Raw genomic sequence first — 18,324 nt, 5'->3', positions numbered from 1 at the left:
AGTTCATGTAAGAACGTGATTGCTTGATCATGTCTCTTCATGTCTCATACAATTACTACTTAGAGTTTTCTTTTAAAATGAGTTTATTTCCACAGAATTTAGCTTTTAATTCTAACAAGGCATTAATTCTTAGAAAGAAAATATAATGAGTCAAGTATTTTGAGGCAGGCTGTAGTTTTCTGACATAATGACACTTCATTCTTGTCTTTCACAACTTCGCCATAAGAGGAGTCATTTTTCCAAAAGTAGTTGAGGACTTCAACTTTTCAAGAGCCCCTCTTTTAAAAATTTCCTTTTCCCCCCTAAAATTGTGGTGAAGACATTTAATGTAAAATTATCACAGGTTTAAAAATCACAAACTTCACTGCCAATTGAAAAGATGTCAATATCTAGAGAATACTGAGGGTTGTTGGAAGATAGCGAGATGGGAGTGAGTTTCTCGTTTTTCTCCTAGTTATATTTTTGGCTTAGGGTCACAGATATAATGGTTTCTTGACTATTACTTGGAGACTATTAGTAATTTCTACTCCTCTTTCGATCTGCCAACCAGAGATGCATGCATATTCATTAACTGTCTTAGGTTTTATACACTTATTCTTGTCTTAAAAGTCAGATTTCAGGGCGTGATTTCATCTTGCATCCCTGAATGTACTTCTAAATCTTAAAAACTGGATAAACTATTTTTTCCCAATTTGGACACAAAGTTTTTCAGTGACATTTCTTTTCATTCATGACCATTTTATTACAAAATGGTTTTATGAAATTGCTATTGCAATTTGTGCCCCCACAAAATCTCTAAAATGCAGTAAGTCTGTATTTTCCAGTGGACACAGGGATGACCATTACTGTGAAGTTTCTATAATTATAGCATTATGGAGTATATATTTACTACGTGCAGATGCCGTTCTAAATACCCATTTAACACCGCCTTCTGAGGCATGACCTAGTCTTACCCCTATAGTACAGAGTAGGCTACTATGGCACAGAGAGTGTAAGCAGTAAATTCAAGCCTGCACAGCAATGAAGGGACAGAACCAGGATACCAACCCAGTCAATCTGCTCTTTACCCCCATATTTTATATTTATTATATCTCCTTAGGAAAACTGCTGAATTTCCTAGATAGCCAACCTGAGATAAATGTCTTTCTTTTGGACAGCATGGAAACTGCATGTCTCCCCTTCTAGCATACTCTGGCTAGAAACAATACTCTGTTGGGGCTTCCCTAGTAGCTCAGTCAGTAAAGAATCTGCCTGCAGTGCAGGTGACCTGGGTTTGACCCCTGGGTCGGGAAGATCCCCTGGAGACGGAAATGGCAACCCACTCCAGTATACTTGCCTGAAAAATCCCATGGACAGAGGAGCCTGGCGGGCTACAGTCGGACATGACTTGGTGACTAAACCACCACACCACAATAGTCTGTTGAGTTATAGTCTACTTGGTTATAATGTTCATCTGAAAATGCAAGGAAAGAAGGAGAGGACTCTCATGGGAAAAAGAAGGCAGTAATGTGCGTCTTCAAATATTTTGTCTCCTATGAGACCTTAAAATAGAAACCTTTGGACTTGTAACATTTGCAAAGATTCCATGGGAGTTTCTAGACGAGGCCTGTCTATGAATGTGAAATTATGAATAGTCTCTCTCATGAATGACAATCCCGTTCTGTTGCTCCAGTGGGTGGGTTTCTTCATCAAAGGCTCTGCAGAAAAGGTGGCCAAAGAATAAAAGGAAAAAACTGCATGTGTGAAATCAAAGAAAAATGTGATTCTTGCCCTGTTTCATACATCATTTCTGTCATTAATAGTTTCCATATGTAAAGTGCCTCCTATTCTACACTAAATGACCTCGTTACCTTAGAAACAAAACATAGATCTTAGAATGAAGCCTTTGAGGCCACCTCAGCCTCTCCCAGACATGAGATGAGGGTCAAGAGTGGTATTCATAAGAAGATCACCCCATTGGTCTCTAAAATCAGTTAGAACTATCATCACACAAGTGTCTGAGAAGCCATATCCTTAGGCCCAAACTGACACCACGTTCTTTCTCTATAAAAACTGAAGGCCTCCGAACCCTACGCCACCTCCCAAGGGCTGTTGTGGGTCAGCCAGCCACTCCATCTGGTCATAGAGTGGGCCTTCCAATAACTAGAAAGAATGGCTCAAGACTGGCAGGCCTTTCAAATCACAGAGAACAAGTAACCAAAATTAGTTTGGAACAAATAAACACAGTAGAATGCTGGGTGTGCCAAGCCCACAATGGGTAATTTTTGCCATTTCTTGATGTCCTTCTGAGGTTATTTCTGAAGGATGTTTTCATCTCCAATCTCACCCAAATCTGCTCCTTCGAAGAAGACCCTCTTTGTGCTCTGGGAGGAGGGACTGCTCACTGTGGTCTGAGCAGGAAATAGCTTGTGACTTGCTGAAATATCCTAGCATGAGAGCTCAGTGCTGGGGCCAAAAGGGCTTTAGGAATTATCCCTGATGTATTCCCTTGTGTCAAAGTAGCACAGGCTAATCCTCAAACAATTTAAAACTGCTGTGATATTTATATTATATATTGATTTCTTTCAATAGATGAATTGCCTCCCTTCTTCCAACTTCTTCCATTGTTCTACTTGAGGCTGTTCATACATTTTTCTTTAGGGATCCACTCCCCTGCCCCGCCCCTCGCCACACTCCCACACAAGTGTCTTCTTGTGTGGTACTCAAGTGTAAGAAACTCAAAGTACTCTTACTTTATGTTCAGTTTAGCTTCTGAGATGCTACAAAAACTCAGAGGCAGCGCCAGTCTGCTCCAGTTTAATAAATGGATATGGTCAGAGTAAATAATCTCTGGTGAATCAAACATCCATCTACGCACCCAAAATAAACAACGGACCTAGTATTAATGAATAAGTGAGACTTAGGTTTTAGTGGGATTGGGGGCAAAAATGAAGCATTTAGCCCACTGTACATGATTCTTGGACAGCCTGCTCCTCCTTATCTACCTCTGTCATGGTTCCATCTCATTTTTTTGAGGTTCCCAAGCACAACAGATACTTCTTTAAGTAGTTGATGTTCTTATAAGGAAATTAAGTAAATGAAAGCGAAATGTACAGATCTTGAAATTAAAATTGTAAGGCTAGTAAACATCCCTACACAACAACCCGTTTTCTTCAAAATGCTCTATGAAAAGAGGTTAGTTTTTTAAAACAGGAATGGTTATCTTGACACAGCTACTAGGAATGTGTATGCACGTTGTAGCTGGAAGTTTAGTTAAAGAAACTAATCAAGTTTCTTTATAGCGTTCATGCACTATACCTTTAAACATGGTCAGTCCTCTTTCAGATATGAACCACTGGCAGAAGAATTAGACAGATGTGTACAGGTCCACTACGGTTTTGAAAAAATCCAAAGTAGAAAATCTAGAGACAACAGTTCAGGAGTACCACTATCATATCTGAGAGAGAAAAAAATTATGATATCTACACTCATGTTTAAGATAAGCAGAAAATAAGCATTTGTTGAATGAAAGAATGAGGAAGTGGTCTTACATGGAATGAGCTGTCAACAGTATCGTACTGCAGACAGGTCAAACAGGTAGGACCTATGGAATCACTTGGATTGTCGAGTGATCAATCGACAATTGAGGGTTGAGGGTTTTGGAGGGTTTTGGAAATGTTTGAGAGATTGGGGGAAGGGCGGTGACAAGGGATTGTAGAGGAATCAGAGAGAAGGGTGCAAAAGTCAGGATTCTGACCATTCTTCCAAGATATTAGAATAATATATAGAAACAGGACAGTGTTCACATAACCCATCAAAAGCTTCTTGTGCATTCAATGACCTGATACCTTATTTATAATTCCACTTACTTCTGAGTCAGGCATGGAACTTAATTGTTTTTCCCCCCATAGTTTCAGATATATAAACTTAGAATCTTATGTTTTTATGTCACTATTTTCACTAGAATATATATATCATAAATGATGATTTGTTGTTGTTGTTTAGTTGTTAAGTAGTGTCCGACTCTTTGTGACCCCATGGACTGCAGCATACCAGGCTCCTCTGTCCATGGGATTTCCCAGGCAAGAATACCAGAATGGGTTGCCATTTCATTCTCTAGGGGATCTTGCCAACCTAGGGATTGAACTCGTGTCTCCTGCATTAGCAGGTGGATTCTTTACCACTGAGCCACCAGGGAAGCCCTGTGAAGATTTAGTAATTTTAAAAATACATTCTGGGACTTCCCTGGGGGATCCAGTGGTTAAGACTCTACACTCCCACTGCAGGGGTGAAGGTTTGATTCCTGGTCAGGGAAGTAGGATCCCTCATGCCCTGTGGCAAGACCAAAACCAAAAATTCTTAGTTTTGCTGCTGGAGAGGGTGTGGAGAAAAGGGAATCCTCTTACACTGTTGGTGGGAATGCAAACTAGTACAGCCACTATGGAGAACAGTGTGGAGATTCCTTAAAAAACTGGAAATAGAACTGCCATATGACCCAGCAATCCCACTGCTGGGTATACACACCAAGGAACCAGAATTGAAAGAGACACGTGTACCCCAGTGTTCATCACAGCACTGTTTATAATAGGCAGGACATCGAAGTAACCTAGATGTCCATCAGCAGATGAATGGATAAGAAAGCTGTGGTACATATACACAATGGAGTATTACTCAGCCATTAAAAAGAATACATTGGAATCAGTTCTAATGAGGTGGATGAAACTGGAGCCGATTATACAGAGTGAAATAAGCCAGAAAGAAAAACACCAATACAGTATACTAACGCATATATATGGAATTTAGAAAGATGGTAATGATAACCCTGTATGCGAGATAGCAAAAGAGACACAGATGTATAGAACAGTCTTTTGGACTCTATGGGAGAGGGCAAGGGTGGGATGACTTGGGAGAATGGCATTGAAACATGTATAATATCATATAAGAAACGAATCGCCAGTCTAGGTTCGATGCAGGGTGCAGGATGCTTGGGGCTGGTGCATTCAGATGACCCGGAGGGATGGTGTTGGGGGGGAGGTGGGAAGGGAGTTTGGGATTGGGAACATGTGTACACCCGTGGTGGATTCATGTTGACGTGTGGCAAAACCAATACAATATTGTAAAATAAAATAATAATAATAAAATTTAAAATTAAAAATATTAAATAAATAAATATATAGTATTAATATTTAAATACTTGTTTTGACTTAAAGTTAGCTTAATAGCTTTAGTAGATCGACCTACTGAACATCACTAATATTTCCGCTATGGTTTGGAAATAGTTCAAATACCACATATATGTACAATTATGAAGAAGCTGAAACTTTCTCCTTACACTAGAACTTTGGATAATTTTATTTCCGCTCTCACACAACTCAAAGGCCTAAAAATACCCCAACATCATGATATTGCTTTCAACCACTGAAAAATGCTGATTTCTAATAGGATATAATTCTTTATAACTTGATGGGAAGGAAATCAGGTGAAATACGTAGACCTCAACAGTTGCCAGTACAGAATAATTAACCAAACAGAAAATGTATTTTTAAGTCCACAGATCTCTTAATAACAGAATTACTACATTTTTGGCTTCATGTAAATAAAGTATTTTAAGTCCAAGGTACTCAAAGATGTCAGCTTTTCCAGTTGTCCAAAACCAATAATAGGCCTTCTGGTTCTCCTGGCAGGCTCACACCTTTGAACAAAGTTGTGACTGCTTGGTGCATAGCAGTGTAAAGAGAAGAATCACTTTACAATTTTAATGACAAGTATCTGTCTAATGGATAATCAGAGCCGAGCTGCCAAACTGTGTGACTGTCTTTTTCTTCAGGGATGTCAAACTCTAAATACTATTGCTTCCGGGCCTGGGAAAGAATCCTTAGTAATCCAGCGATACTTGTGGAAAGGGCTTTGACCTCCATGCCTATGTGCCCACCAGGATTCTAAATGAACATGTTAACTCATTTGATGTGAGACAACTGATATTGACAACTTCAAGTGGCTGCCAGAACATGCGGTGTGTCAGCCATTGACTTCAAGATGTGATTTTCCTCCCCAAATATGTGATGCATATGGTCCTCAGCAGATGGGGCGTGCCGTGTGCGCGTGTAAATGAACGCATGCGTGTGCCGAGTCTGCCAAGATGAAAGCTCTGATGGATCAAGGAAGCCAAATGCTGCCCGTGTTTCCCATAAAAGGGTGCTGAGTCTAACCCACATGCCCAGTCAGGTGGGGCACTAATGTGGGACAGAGTCAGTTACTGCAATGTCTTCAGAAGGATGTCAGAGGTTTTTATTTTTTTTTTTAATTGTATCACCGTTCTTAATTAATTCAAGTAAGTCTGAATTACCAGCAACATTGCAGCACGGAAGATCAAGTTTATTCTAAGAGTGAGTTTTTTTAAAATTATGGTAAAATATATATACTATTTATCATTTTAACCATTCGTAAGCATAACAATTCAGTGGTATGAAATACATTTACAGTCTTGTGTAATCATCATCACTTTACAACACTTTTTCATCATTTTAATATAAACTTTGTACTCTTTCAACAATAACTCTTGTCACTTTCCTCTGCCCCCAGTCTCCAAGAGTAAGTTTTTAGGAAACATATCACACTGTTATGAACCTGTCATCTCTCTGTAAATTGACGTCCTTCTCGGATTTATGGAGAGGGTTCACCCTGAGTAGTTTCTAGCAACTCCTTTTGTGCTGGAGGAGTCCTAAGAGTGTCCACCAAAGCTGAGTTTCTCAAAAGCTCTACTGATGGACTGTGGAGCAGTCCCTCCTTTTAGGGAAAATGACACACAATCCCTTAGATTTTACCATATATATAATGAAATATGACTTTCCTAATAGATTGAAACATATGAATCATCCTTTTGGTAAGTGAAACATAGTTGAATGTTGACAGTGCCATGTGATTTAACCTAGCAGCAACTAAGAAAAGGAGCTGAGTTACTAAAACCTGCTACAGCGCTACAGTTTTCACCCCATTCTCCACCATTTCTTCATTGCTGTGGGTTTTTTGCTTGTTTGAAAAGCATAAGTAGGTGGAGAATATGGACAGTGGTCTTTTTTCTTATCCAACTAGATATTATTCAAAAAAGATTGCAACTGGAGATTTTAAATAATCATGGTCCAAATTCAGTGCAGTTGGTTAACAATTGCTTTATATGTAGAGTTACACTGTGTGATCATAGTATTGCCAAATATAATTTAGATGGACTTTACCACTGACTCAGTGACAACACTAATCCAAGTCAACTTTATGTGCCTGAAGTGGCATATATGTTAGCTTGCAAAAGTATACTTTCTCTTGGCTTATTTTTATGTTAGATTCTTTGTCTTCATCTGATGAATCTTCAACTATGGGGAGATGGTAACTATCTGACTTGTGTGTTTTTCATACTAAAATAAAGATATAAATTTAGTCTGCAAGCAAATGATTTTTTAATTACTTTAAAAACTGAGAAGCCCTAAGGGGCACTTTTGCATGGTGGTTATTAGCACTGGCTCTAAAGCTAGACTGCTGGGGTTCAGATCCAGCCTTATACTGTGTTAGCTCTGTGATCTGGGGAACTTACTTTTGCTTCTCATGCCTCAGTTTTGTCATCCACGTAATGGGTCAATAGTAGAGTTGTTCTGAGTATCACATGAGTTAATACATGAAAAGCACTTAGAACAGCACCTGTTACATAGTAAGTGCCATATGTGTTGGCAATAATTAGGCAGCTAAGTATTTTGACAACCTTTTTTTTTCATTAATGTAGAACAGAGCTGGCCTGATACATTTTCTAAAAATAAGCCCCTTATTAAATAACACTTCTCTGAAAGAAAAATTAGGAACTAAAAATAGAGCTTGACTTAACAAGAGCTGATAAATATTAGTTTCCTGTCTCTACCATTCCCCTGCTTTTTTCATTCCTTTCTAAAAAAGGGCTTTTCTTTATTTTTTTTCCCAAGCCTTTTAATATAGTAATCACATCATTGAGTTTCAGGTAAGACTGAATTTTGTGTATGCGTGCATGCTAAGTGCCTCAGTCGTATCCAACTCTTTGTGATCCTATGGACTGTAGCCTGCCAGGCTCCTCTGTCCATGGGATTCTCCAGGCAAGAATACTGGAGTAGGTTGCCATGCCCTCCTCCAGGGGATCTTCCCGACCCAGGGATCGAATCCACGTCTCTTACATTTCCTCCATTAGCAGGCAGGTTCTTTACCACCAGCGCCACCTGGAAAGCCCATTTTGTGCATACTTGAACCATTTTTGCACCTTACAAAATACTCATTCATCATTTCCTTCCACTGGGAAAGTATGAGAATACTTGTCACAAGACTTAAAGTATTAAAGTTGGTGTTATCCATATCTGGGAAATGATAAAAAGAAGTTGCTAAATATCTGCCTAATGTTAAGAGTTCAAGGTATGACTAAATGATCCATAACTGTATTGTTTTAGAAAAGGTAAAGTTCTGCTCTCAAAAAATCCAGTCTTGGACAACCACTCATTATTTATTTTAGGGATATGAAAGATATTGACTTTGGTTAGAGCCAGTTCCAGGAATGAGGAGTGCTGGATTTCTGAACTGAACTTTCCATACAGTGTAACCTTATACCATCTATTTGGGTTTCATTATGACTTCAACTGAAAAAAATGATTAACTGTGTCTGGGTAAGTTTGCAGGAGAAAATGTGATAAGGACTTGATATCACTATGTAATGTATGCACAGTTGCTCTCAGCTGAAAATCTAAGTAAACCAGTGGGAATGCCAGAGGAACAATTCCAACCCCCGAACTCCCCCTGCCTAGACCAAGTTTCTTGTTTTGTTCACCCCTAGCAGGTGGCACAATACCTGCTCTTTAGTTGCTGTTCAGTAAATGTTTGAGGCCTGGATGGTTGAGTAGATAATATCAATTAGGCAAATACTGAGAATGGAAAGCTGAGCAGAATCATGACACCCTCCTCACAGTCTATGGGAAGACATATTAACACATGTAAAAATGCAAAGCTGCAACTGTAACGAATGCTCAGAAAACGGAGAAATGATGCTATCGGTGTCTCTAGAAGAGGGATTTCACCTGACCAGAGAGGGCCTCCCTGAAGCCAAGCTGCTTAAAATGATATCTGAGGGATTAATAAAGACTAACTAGGAAAAGAGAGAGGTAACCACATCCCAGAAGAGACCATAGCACATGCAGAGGTCCTGGGGCAGTGGGGAGCATGGCAAGTACAGGGACCTGAACAAAGGCCAGTGATGCTAGGGTGGCTAGTGAAGAGTTTTGCACACCACAGCGCCACACCATGCAGGGGCTCACAAGCCTTGGAAGGAGCTCTGTCCTTACCCTAAGAGCAAAGGGAAAGGACCTGAAGGGTTTTACTCAGATTACTAGTAGAAGATTGCTCTGGCAGCAATGGGTGGGTGGAGAATAAATTAGAGTGTGCTAGAATGGATGCATGTGGAGTATTAACGTTGTTGTAATCTGAGCAGGAGATGATATTACTTTGGAGTAGACTACAGAGGCATGGTAAAGGACACAGAGGTGGAGGACTTGAGAGTTAGGGGAATATTGCTAGGTGTTGATGATGCATTGCATTCGATGGGTAAGGAAGTGAGAGATGTTAAGAATGACTTGTAGGCTCTCACTTGACATATGGGAGGGGCCCTTCCCTGAGATAGAGAATGCTGAAAGATGATCAGGTTTGCAAGTGGAAGATTATCACTTTATCTTTGGAAACAATGAGTGCCTTTTGAAATTCTCTTTTTCCTGACTTCTTTTATACTGGCTTTGTCAGCAAACACAGCCCACCACCCAATTTTTCTTGACCTCTGTCTTCCGCAGATCCCAAGACACTGTCTTCTTTCACTCCCACCTGACTTAAGTGTCGGTACTCTCCATGGTTCTGACCTGAGCCTCCAGCCTCTTTAATCACTCTAAATCTGTGCTGTTCAGGAAAGGAGAGGTGGGATGAATAGAGAGAGTAGTACTGAAACATATGTATTGCCATATGTAAAACTGATAGCTGGTACAAATCTGCTGTATGATGTAGGGAGCTCAAACCCGACGCTCTGTGAATACCTAGAGGGGTGGGATGAGGTGCGAGGTGGGAGGAAGTTTCAAGAGGGAGGGGACACATATATGCCTATGGCTGATTCGTGTTGATGTATGGCAGAAACCAACACAATACTGTAAAGCAATTATCCTCCAGGCAGGCAGGCTAAGTCACTTCAATTGTGTCTGACTCTGTGAGACCCTATGGACTGTAGTTCTCTGTCCACGGGATTCTCCAGGCAAGAATACTGGAGGGGGGTGCCATGCCCCCTCCTCCAGGGGAATCTTCCTCCAATTAAAAATAAATTAAAAATATAGAGTAGCCACACATGACTTCTGAGCACTTGAAATGTCGCTAGTCTGAACTGAGATGTGCCATAAGTATTAAATACGCATAGGATTTTGAAGACGTCACATTAAAAATAATGAAAAATAAAATTATTATTAAGAGTTTTATATTGCTTATGCTGAAATGATAACATTTTGGATACACTGGGTTAAGTAAAATCTATTATTACTTTCTGGAAAATTAAAAGTTTTAAATGTGTTTCTTCATATATTTCTCATGGGCAGTGCGGCTCCACACAGTGACCCTACCGTCACCTTCATTCCTGTCTGCGTGAGCCCACAGAGCTGCTCACTGTGCCCAGAACATTTCACATCATACTCGCTCCTTTTCCTGGAACTTTGTCCCCTTTTCCTACCAGATGAGATATGATTCATACTTTTTTTTTGTTCAGAGAAAATATCTTCACTACTGTATAAAACTTTCCCAATTCCTTAAGGTAGAATTAAACATTTCTGCCTTAGAGTCTCGTGTGCTGCGCTAATACCTTTGTTATAGCTAATTCACATGCTTGTATTTTGTTTTATATTCATTTATCTCTCCAGCCAGATTGTAAGTGTCTGCAAAGTACAGGTGCAACCTGATTTATGTCTATAATTATGTAAGGAGGTTCTGGGTACCAGGCTGGTGCTCAGTGAAAGTCTAGTGAGCAAAAATTGCTCTACAAATGTTATACAGCCAACCACGTGACTGATTACGACTCAGACATTTTAAGATGGTATTTAGAATCCTTTCAGCAATGCTGCAGGGTAAATATAACGACCCTCATTTTGCATATGGGGATCTTGCAAAAGCTCGAACTGGTTATAAATTATAGAACCAGAATTCAGCTAGACTGGTTGAAAGAAAAAGCCATGTTTTTCCCCCTGTGATACCATGCATACTTAAAAATGAATTTAAAAATAGAGATGATATGCCTACAGCATAAAATGGGAAAAAAATACCAATTTCCTAAGATGGTTAGAAGATTAAGTGAGATAATCTATATAAAGTCTACTTGAAAATAGTAGGTTTTATTAAACACTGACTTTCTTCCATCTTGAGGCCCATGGTATCAGTTCAGTTCATTTCAGTCACTCAGTCATGTCCAACTCTTTGTGATCCCATGGACTGCAGCACGCCAGGCCTCCCTGTCCATCACCAACTCCTGGAGCTTACTCAGATTCATGTCCATTGAGTCGGTGATGCCATCCAGCCATCTCATCCTCTGTTGTCCCCTTCTCCCCATCCTCAATCTTGCCCAGAATCACGGTCTTTTCCAGTGAGTCAGCTCTTCACATCAGGTGGCCAAAGTATTGGAGTTTCAGCTTCAGCATCAGTCTTTCCAATGAATATCAGGACTGATTTCCTTTAGAATGGACTGGTTGGATCTCCTTACAGTCCAAGGGACTCTCAAGAGTCTTCTCCAACACCACAGTTCAAAAGCATCAATTCTTTGGTGCTCAGCTTTGTTTATGGTCCAACTCTCACATCCATACATGACTACTGGAAAAACCATAGCTTTGACTAGATGGACCTTTGTTGGTAAAGTAATGTCTCTGCTTTTAAACCAGACTATGCTGTCTAGGTTGGTTATAACTTTTCTTCCAAGGAGCAAGCGTCTTTAATTTCATGGCTACAGTCACCATCTGTAGTGATTTTGGAGCCCCCCAAAATAAAGTTTCTCACTGTTTTTCTTGTTTTTATTGAAGTGATGGGACCTGATGCCAGGATCTTAATTTTATGAATGTTGAGTTTTAAGTCAACTTTTTCATTCTCCTCTTTCACTTTCATCAAGCAGCTCTTTAGTTCTTTGCTTTCTGTAATAATTGTGGTATTATCTGCATATCTGAGGTTATTGATATTTCTCTTGGCAATCTTGATTCCAGCTTGTGCTTCATCCAGCCCAGCATTTCACATGATGTACTCTGCATATCCTGGAGAAAGAAATGGCAACCCACTCCAGTACTCATGCCTGGAAAATTCCATGGATGGAGTAGCCTGGTGGGCTACAGTCCATGGGGTCGCAAAGAGTCAGACATGACTGAGCAACTTTACTCTGCATATAAGTTAAATAAGCAGGGTGACAATATACAGCCTTGACTCTACTCCTTTTCCTATTTGGAACCAGTCTGTTGTTCCATGTCCAATTCTAACTGTTGCTTCCTGACCTGCATACAGATTTCTCAGGAGACAGGTCAGGTGGTTTGGTATTCCCAACTCTTTAAGAATTTTCCACAGTTTGTTGGGATCCACATGGGGATTACAGGCTTTGGTCAAAGGCTTTGGCATAGTCGAGAAAGCAAAAGTAAATTTTTTTTTGAACTCTTTTGCTTTTTCAATGATCCAATGGATGTTGGCAATTTGATCTCTGGTTCCTCTACCTTTTCTAAATCCAGCTTGAACATCTGGAAGTTCACGGTTCACGTACTGTTGAAGCCTGGCTTGGAGAATTTTGAGCATTACTTTGCTATAGTGTGAGATGAGTGCAATTGTGCAGTAGTTTGAGCATTCTTTGGCATTGCCTTATTTTGGGATTGGAATGAAAACTGACCTTTTCCAGTCTTCTGGCCACTGCTGAGTTTTCCAAAATTTGCTGACATATTGAGTGCAGCACTTTCACAGCATAATCTTTCAGGATTTGAAATAGCGCAGCTGGAATTCCATCATTTCCACTAGCTTTGTTTGTAGTGATGCTTCCTAAGGTCCACTTGACTTCGTGTTCCAGGATGTCTGGTTCTAGGTGAGTTATCACACCGTGGTGGTTATCTGGGTCATGAAGATCTTTTTTGTATAGTTCTTCTATGTATTCTTGCCACCTCTTCTTAATATCTTCAGCTTATTTTGACAGCAAGATCAAGTATTGTGAATTTTGAGTATCAGTTGACTACCTTGTTTCTTGCAGCTGGTATAAAATTTAAAATTGATCTCATGAAATGTCTAGGAGTCAGATTTTCATAAGCGACCATAGATCTCCCCCACTGTGCTCTCTGGCTGGCATCTGAACATATGAACTCCCTGAGTGTGAGAATAAGACTTCATAATTAAACTCATGTTGGTGTCAATAAATAAAGACACATTATTTTGTTAAACAGAAGAAATTAGCAGTATAAAAAAGAAATGGCAATCCATAGCCACCGTCCTTTTCTCTGTCAACATGATGGGACCAGAAGCCTGAAAGACCCGAGGACCCATATCCCTGTGGGTGATACCGAGGTGTGAGTTTGTGCAGGCCAGATAATCCCTCCGGGACTCCGCTTCCTCACCGGTGAAACGCAGGAGTTTGAGTGTCATGGTCACGTTCAGTTGTATAGCACCCAAGCTCCATGATGGGCCTGCCACCTCATAGACTGTATTAACTGAACTGCTTCTGCTATCTAGTAACAAATATCTTGACTAACAGCAGCTCAAATTGTTAAGAATGCTTCTTGTTGAGTGAACTGAGTATTTGAAGGTGGGTAGTCAGGACCGGATCAGGAGCTCAGAGAGGCTGTCCAGCAGCCAGGCTCTTCTAAATTTCTTCTGCCTCACCCTCACCTGGGAGACTGGTGCCTCATGGTTATAAGACGAGCTATTACCTCTCCAAGGAACAAAAGAAGCAGAAGCAAAATTTCCCTTTGCATCCCATAAGGTCCCCACATCTCATTTCTCAGAACTGAGCCAAAGGATTAATGTAGACTCATCAGTGGCAATGAGAAAGAAGAGTCTCCCCTTATTTTAGACTGATTCTCATTCATCTTACACCTCCAAGGGTGAAGAATACCTGCCCACTGACCTGAACAGATCAGATTCATAACAGCAGGGAAGAGAGAAGGGAGAGGATGATCACTGGGTAGGAAACAAATGTGTCTGCCAGAAGCACTTAATAAAGATGTTCTGAACAAATGAATGAGGGCCGAATTATGACTTTTCACGGATCCTAAAAACTTTCGTGCTTCTGAGGAATTTTCCTCCATAAAAATGTTTAAAATTACAGATTTTAACTGAGTTGGTATGAAGAAAATGTGGTCCAGACTGGATTCACTATTATAATCAATATTTTTTTTTTAATTCTGATTTTAAAAATTTAAATGGAGACATTTTCATGAACCCTAGAATCTGGGTCTACTGTGTCTCATGGCTAATTCCACCCTGGGTCTGTGTTGTCTGTCCAGTTGGATGGTAAATACTTGAGGGTGGAGACCGTGAGACTGTGTGTTAGGTTGTACTGATGCCCTCAAAGCCCCTATCACAGCACTGCACATCTAAGAACTGCCCAACAAATATGCTGGAGTTGACCTAACATCTCACTGTTTCTTCCTCCAGGGTGAACCTGGCCCTCCTGGTCCCTATGGTCCTCCAGGAGACCCTGGTATTGGACAGCAAGGTGTTAAGGTAACGATACTTGCCTCTCTGCCCACTGATGATTTCTCAATTTATTGTAAGGCTGGGAAGACTGTGACTTGTGCTCAGTCTTACCCTCAGAGACACAAGGAGTCTGCCTGTAGATGAGTTACTTACAGTCTGGATGCTTGGACACTCACAATGCCCTAGTTTGGGCCAGTTACCCCAAGAATAATCTATGTATTTTTTGATTGTTTGGAATGAAAATTACTCTTGGCTCCAAATACCCGCCCTCTCGCCAATGTACATCTGGTTCTATTGAGTCTTCATGGACTCTAAATGTTATCACGCAAAAATGTCATTAGGGTGTGAAATACATCAACTATCACCTGCTCACATCAAATAAGCATAGAGGGGCAGAAGTCGGAAGAACGCTGACAGTGAATAAGTAAAAGCTGACAGGTTTGTTGGAAACTAGGAAGGGCTGAATCTTCCCAATCCAAGGACTGAATCCGTTGTCTCTTATGCTTCCTGCATTGGCAGGTGGGTTCTTTACTACTAGCGCCACCTGGGAAGCCCAGAAAGGACTGGAACACCCTACACTCTGGAGTGCTCTGCATCAGGCAGGGTGTACTAGAGCAAAAGTGCTTATTTTCAATGGCTTTTCTATGTCACTGGGACAATAAGACTTCAACGTGGGCCTTAAACAGAGAGCAGTACAGAAAAGTGCACTTCGAATGTAACCAGGTGTCCCCATGGATGGCATTTAGACAATAAGCACATTGAGACTCCAGGGAATGTGGAGTTTATACTGGCAGAGTTACTGGAGAAGGGTTCTGAGGGAGATGAAAGGTGAAGCACGAATGGCGAGGTGAAATGGAACAGGACAGGGCGGGGAGGGGAGGGGACGGGCGGCGTCCCAGGACAGTGGCGGCCGGCATGGAAGAGCACAATCACTGTCGGGTGGTCTCCTAGTAATCAGGACGAGTTACACACAGTCTGTTCTGCCAATTGCTAATCATTTCTGAAAACTAAAATTGCATTTACATAGGAAGGAATGAGGAACATTTGGGGGTAATTTGTTCACTTAAATTCACGGCGTTTTTCAGGCTCTGTTGTTTAGTCACTGAGTCGTGTCTGACTCTGCGACCCCATGGATGGTAGCCCACCAGGCTCTTCTGTCCATGGAATTCTCCAGGCAAGATTATTGGAGTGGGTTGCCATTTCCTTCTCCGGGGATCTTCCTGACTCAGGGATCGAACCCGCGTCTCCTGTATTGGCAGGTGGATTCTTTACCTCTGAGCCACCAGGGAAGCCCTTTCCTCCTTTAGATTTTTTTTTTAACCTTTAGGAATTTGAAAAGTTTGACATTTTTGCTATCTATCTTTGTTGAAATCTCCAGAGTACTTTGTGCTATGTGTGTTCTGTATTTAAAATCTCAAGCTTGCATTCAATTATTTCTTCCTCGTAGGGGCAAAGAGGCCAGGAAGGAAGAACTGGGCCTCCAGGACCTACTGGTGTTGGTGAACCGGGCCAGACAGTGAGTAGCAAAAAATTCTAGGTGGAATTAAAAGGATAAATTCTTATGTGCTCCTTTGGATTAGACTATGGTTAAACTAAGCTATCTTTATCTTTTTGAACAACAAAAGTCAATAAATATATACAGGTCAGATCCAAGTGTTAGTCTTCATAATACTTGAAAAATGGATAATTATATATAGGATATGTACATAGTCTCTCTCTTAGTGTAATCTCTTATGAAATTAATCAGCTTGTCCATGAAGAAAAGCGTTCTCATATGTCAAAATTTCTTAGGAGATAGGAGATCTAGGTTCAGACTTAATATCTATAATTTGTACTTGACTTTCCTATAGTCATAAGAAAAATCACTGAGAATAATCCCCCAATCCTGAGTATATTCTAAAGTTAGAATTAATAATGGTAGATGGGTAATACATGTGCTATTTGCAGCTTCTACCTTATGTAGCTTTGATATTCACTGTTGTTGGAAAGGAAAAAGTTTTCTATCAAAAGACAGCTGGAGAGGAAATGAATAAAACATGACTTCTGGAATAAGAAGGTTTTAAACTTTTCAAGTAATCATTATCCTTCTAGAAAAGAACAGTAGCTGACTTGCTGGGCTACAAATAAAAACAACCGACTGAACAGTTGGTCTCTCAATTGGGTTTTGTAGTTTCTCACACGTAAATATTAAGACAAATGTGTGCTTCCTTGCTATACTCTGGGAATGAAATGGCAGCATGCTATTTGAGGGTTAGACTTTTCACCAATGTCTGAATACACAGATTAAAAAAACAGAGCATCAAATAGAGGGAAGATATACTGGTTTATAGAGAAGGCAATGGCACCCCACTCCAGTACTCTTGCCTGGAAAATCCCATGGGCAGAGGAGCCTGGTAGGCTGCAGTCCATGGGGTCACGAAGAGTTGCACATGACTGAGCAACTTCCCTTTCACTTTTCACTTTCTTGCATTGGAGAAGGAAACGGCAACCCACTCCAGTGTTCTTGCCTGGAGAATCCCAGGGATGGGGGAGCCTGGGGGGCTGCCGTCTATGGGGTCGCACAGAGTCGGACACGACTGAAGCGACTTAGCAGCAGCAGCAGCAGCAGTAGCATACTGGTTTAACTATCTGCTGTTTCCACTAACTAGATAGTACTCTTAAAACTTAACTACTGAGAAAGAATATGAGTTCTCTGCAGACGCTGCTCATTCTACACTAGAGGAGCCTGGAAACCTAGAAAAGCAAAATGACATCAGTTAGAAGGACGCAGGCCCACACATGCTGCCATGTGTAGAGAGAGTACAGCAGAGAATTTGGGAAGTTTTTGACAGAAATGAAAAAATCTTCTCACAATGTTCTGAATAATTGGGAATAAAAATGAGGTTCGTGTTTCAACGTCAAATCTTTATGAGCTGTCCAAAAGAAACCTAGATTTTTGAAACAAACATAAGACTTCTTCTTTTTCTCCCATATGCCTACTTTTAAAAAATTAATTTATTTTTAACTAAAGGATAATTGATTCACAGTATTGTGTTGGTTTCTACCAAACATCAGCATGAATCAGCCATAGGCTTACCACCTACTTTTAACTTAATAAACAGCTCTGCCTTGCTGTGCTGAATCCTAAAAGGGACCGCATGGCTAACCAAGGGACAATCCGTGACCATACATGTTGAATTATTAATCATGAACTGGGTGTTACGTAAGACGTCTAGGCTGCATGCAGTGGAAGTCCAGCGTCAATTCTTGAAGATGCAAATAGTTTCATGAGTAATTGACTTGGAGACTCTGATGGCATCTTCTCCATTGTTACTCTTCCCACAAGCGATACCTATAGCCCCATATGAACAGACAAGGAGAACAAAACTGAGCATGTTAGGCTGGCCTAGCTGGAAGTGGACTCCTGTTCTCTTCATGAGCACAGAGTATGAAAATATTTCTGTCCTAGGTGAATGCTCCCCAAACCACATCCATTTCAAAGATGGTTCTAAATAAGCAAATAGACAGAATGTCAATCAGTCTCATTTCCCAGCTCTACTACCATCCACGCAGTTTTACTGAGTGGCTGGGATGGAGACTATACCCAGAAGCAACATCAACTTCCTTTTAACAAAGCTAACTTGG

The 18,324-nt window shown here is 40.6% G+C and overlaps 1 protein-coding gene across 1 annotated transcript in view; it reads left to right on the top strand.

Moving 5' to 3' along the window:
- Window positions 1-18,324, top strand: part of COL28A1 (collagen type XXVIII alpha 1 chain) — a 172,996-nt gene that overhangs the window by 28,898 nt on the left and 125,774 nt on the right. Inside the window, exons 11-12 of the mRNA XM_068973166.1 lie at window positions 14,659-14,727; window positions 16,148-16,216. Coding sequence (XP_068829267.1) covers window positions 14,659-14,727; window positions 16,148-16,216 — 138 coding nt within the window. The remainder of the gene's footprint in view (window positions 1-14,658; window positions 14,728-16,147; window positions 16,217-18,324) is intronic.

This window comes from Capricornis sumatraensis, chromosome 5, assembly GCF_032405125.1.
Source record: "Capricornis sumatraensis isolate serow.1 chromosome 5, serow.2, whole genome shotgun sequence".
In the NCBI taxonomy this organism is placed as follows: Eukaryota; Metazoa; Chordata; class Mammalia; order Artiodactyla; family Bovidae; genus Capricornis; species Capricornis sumatraensis.
Note: the sequence above shows the minus strand (reverse complement) of the source record. Positions and strands in the feature narration are given on the sequence as shown.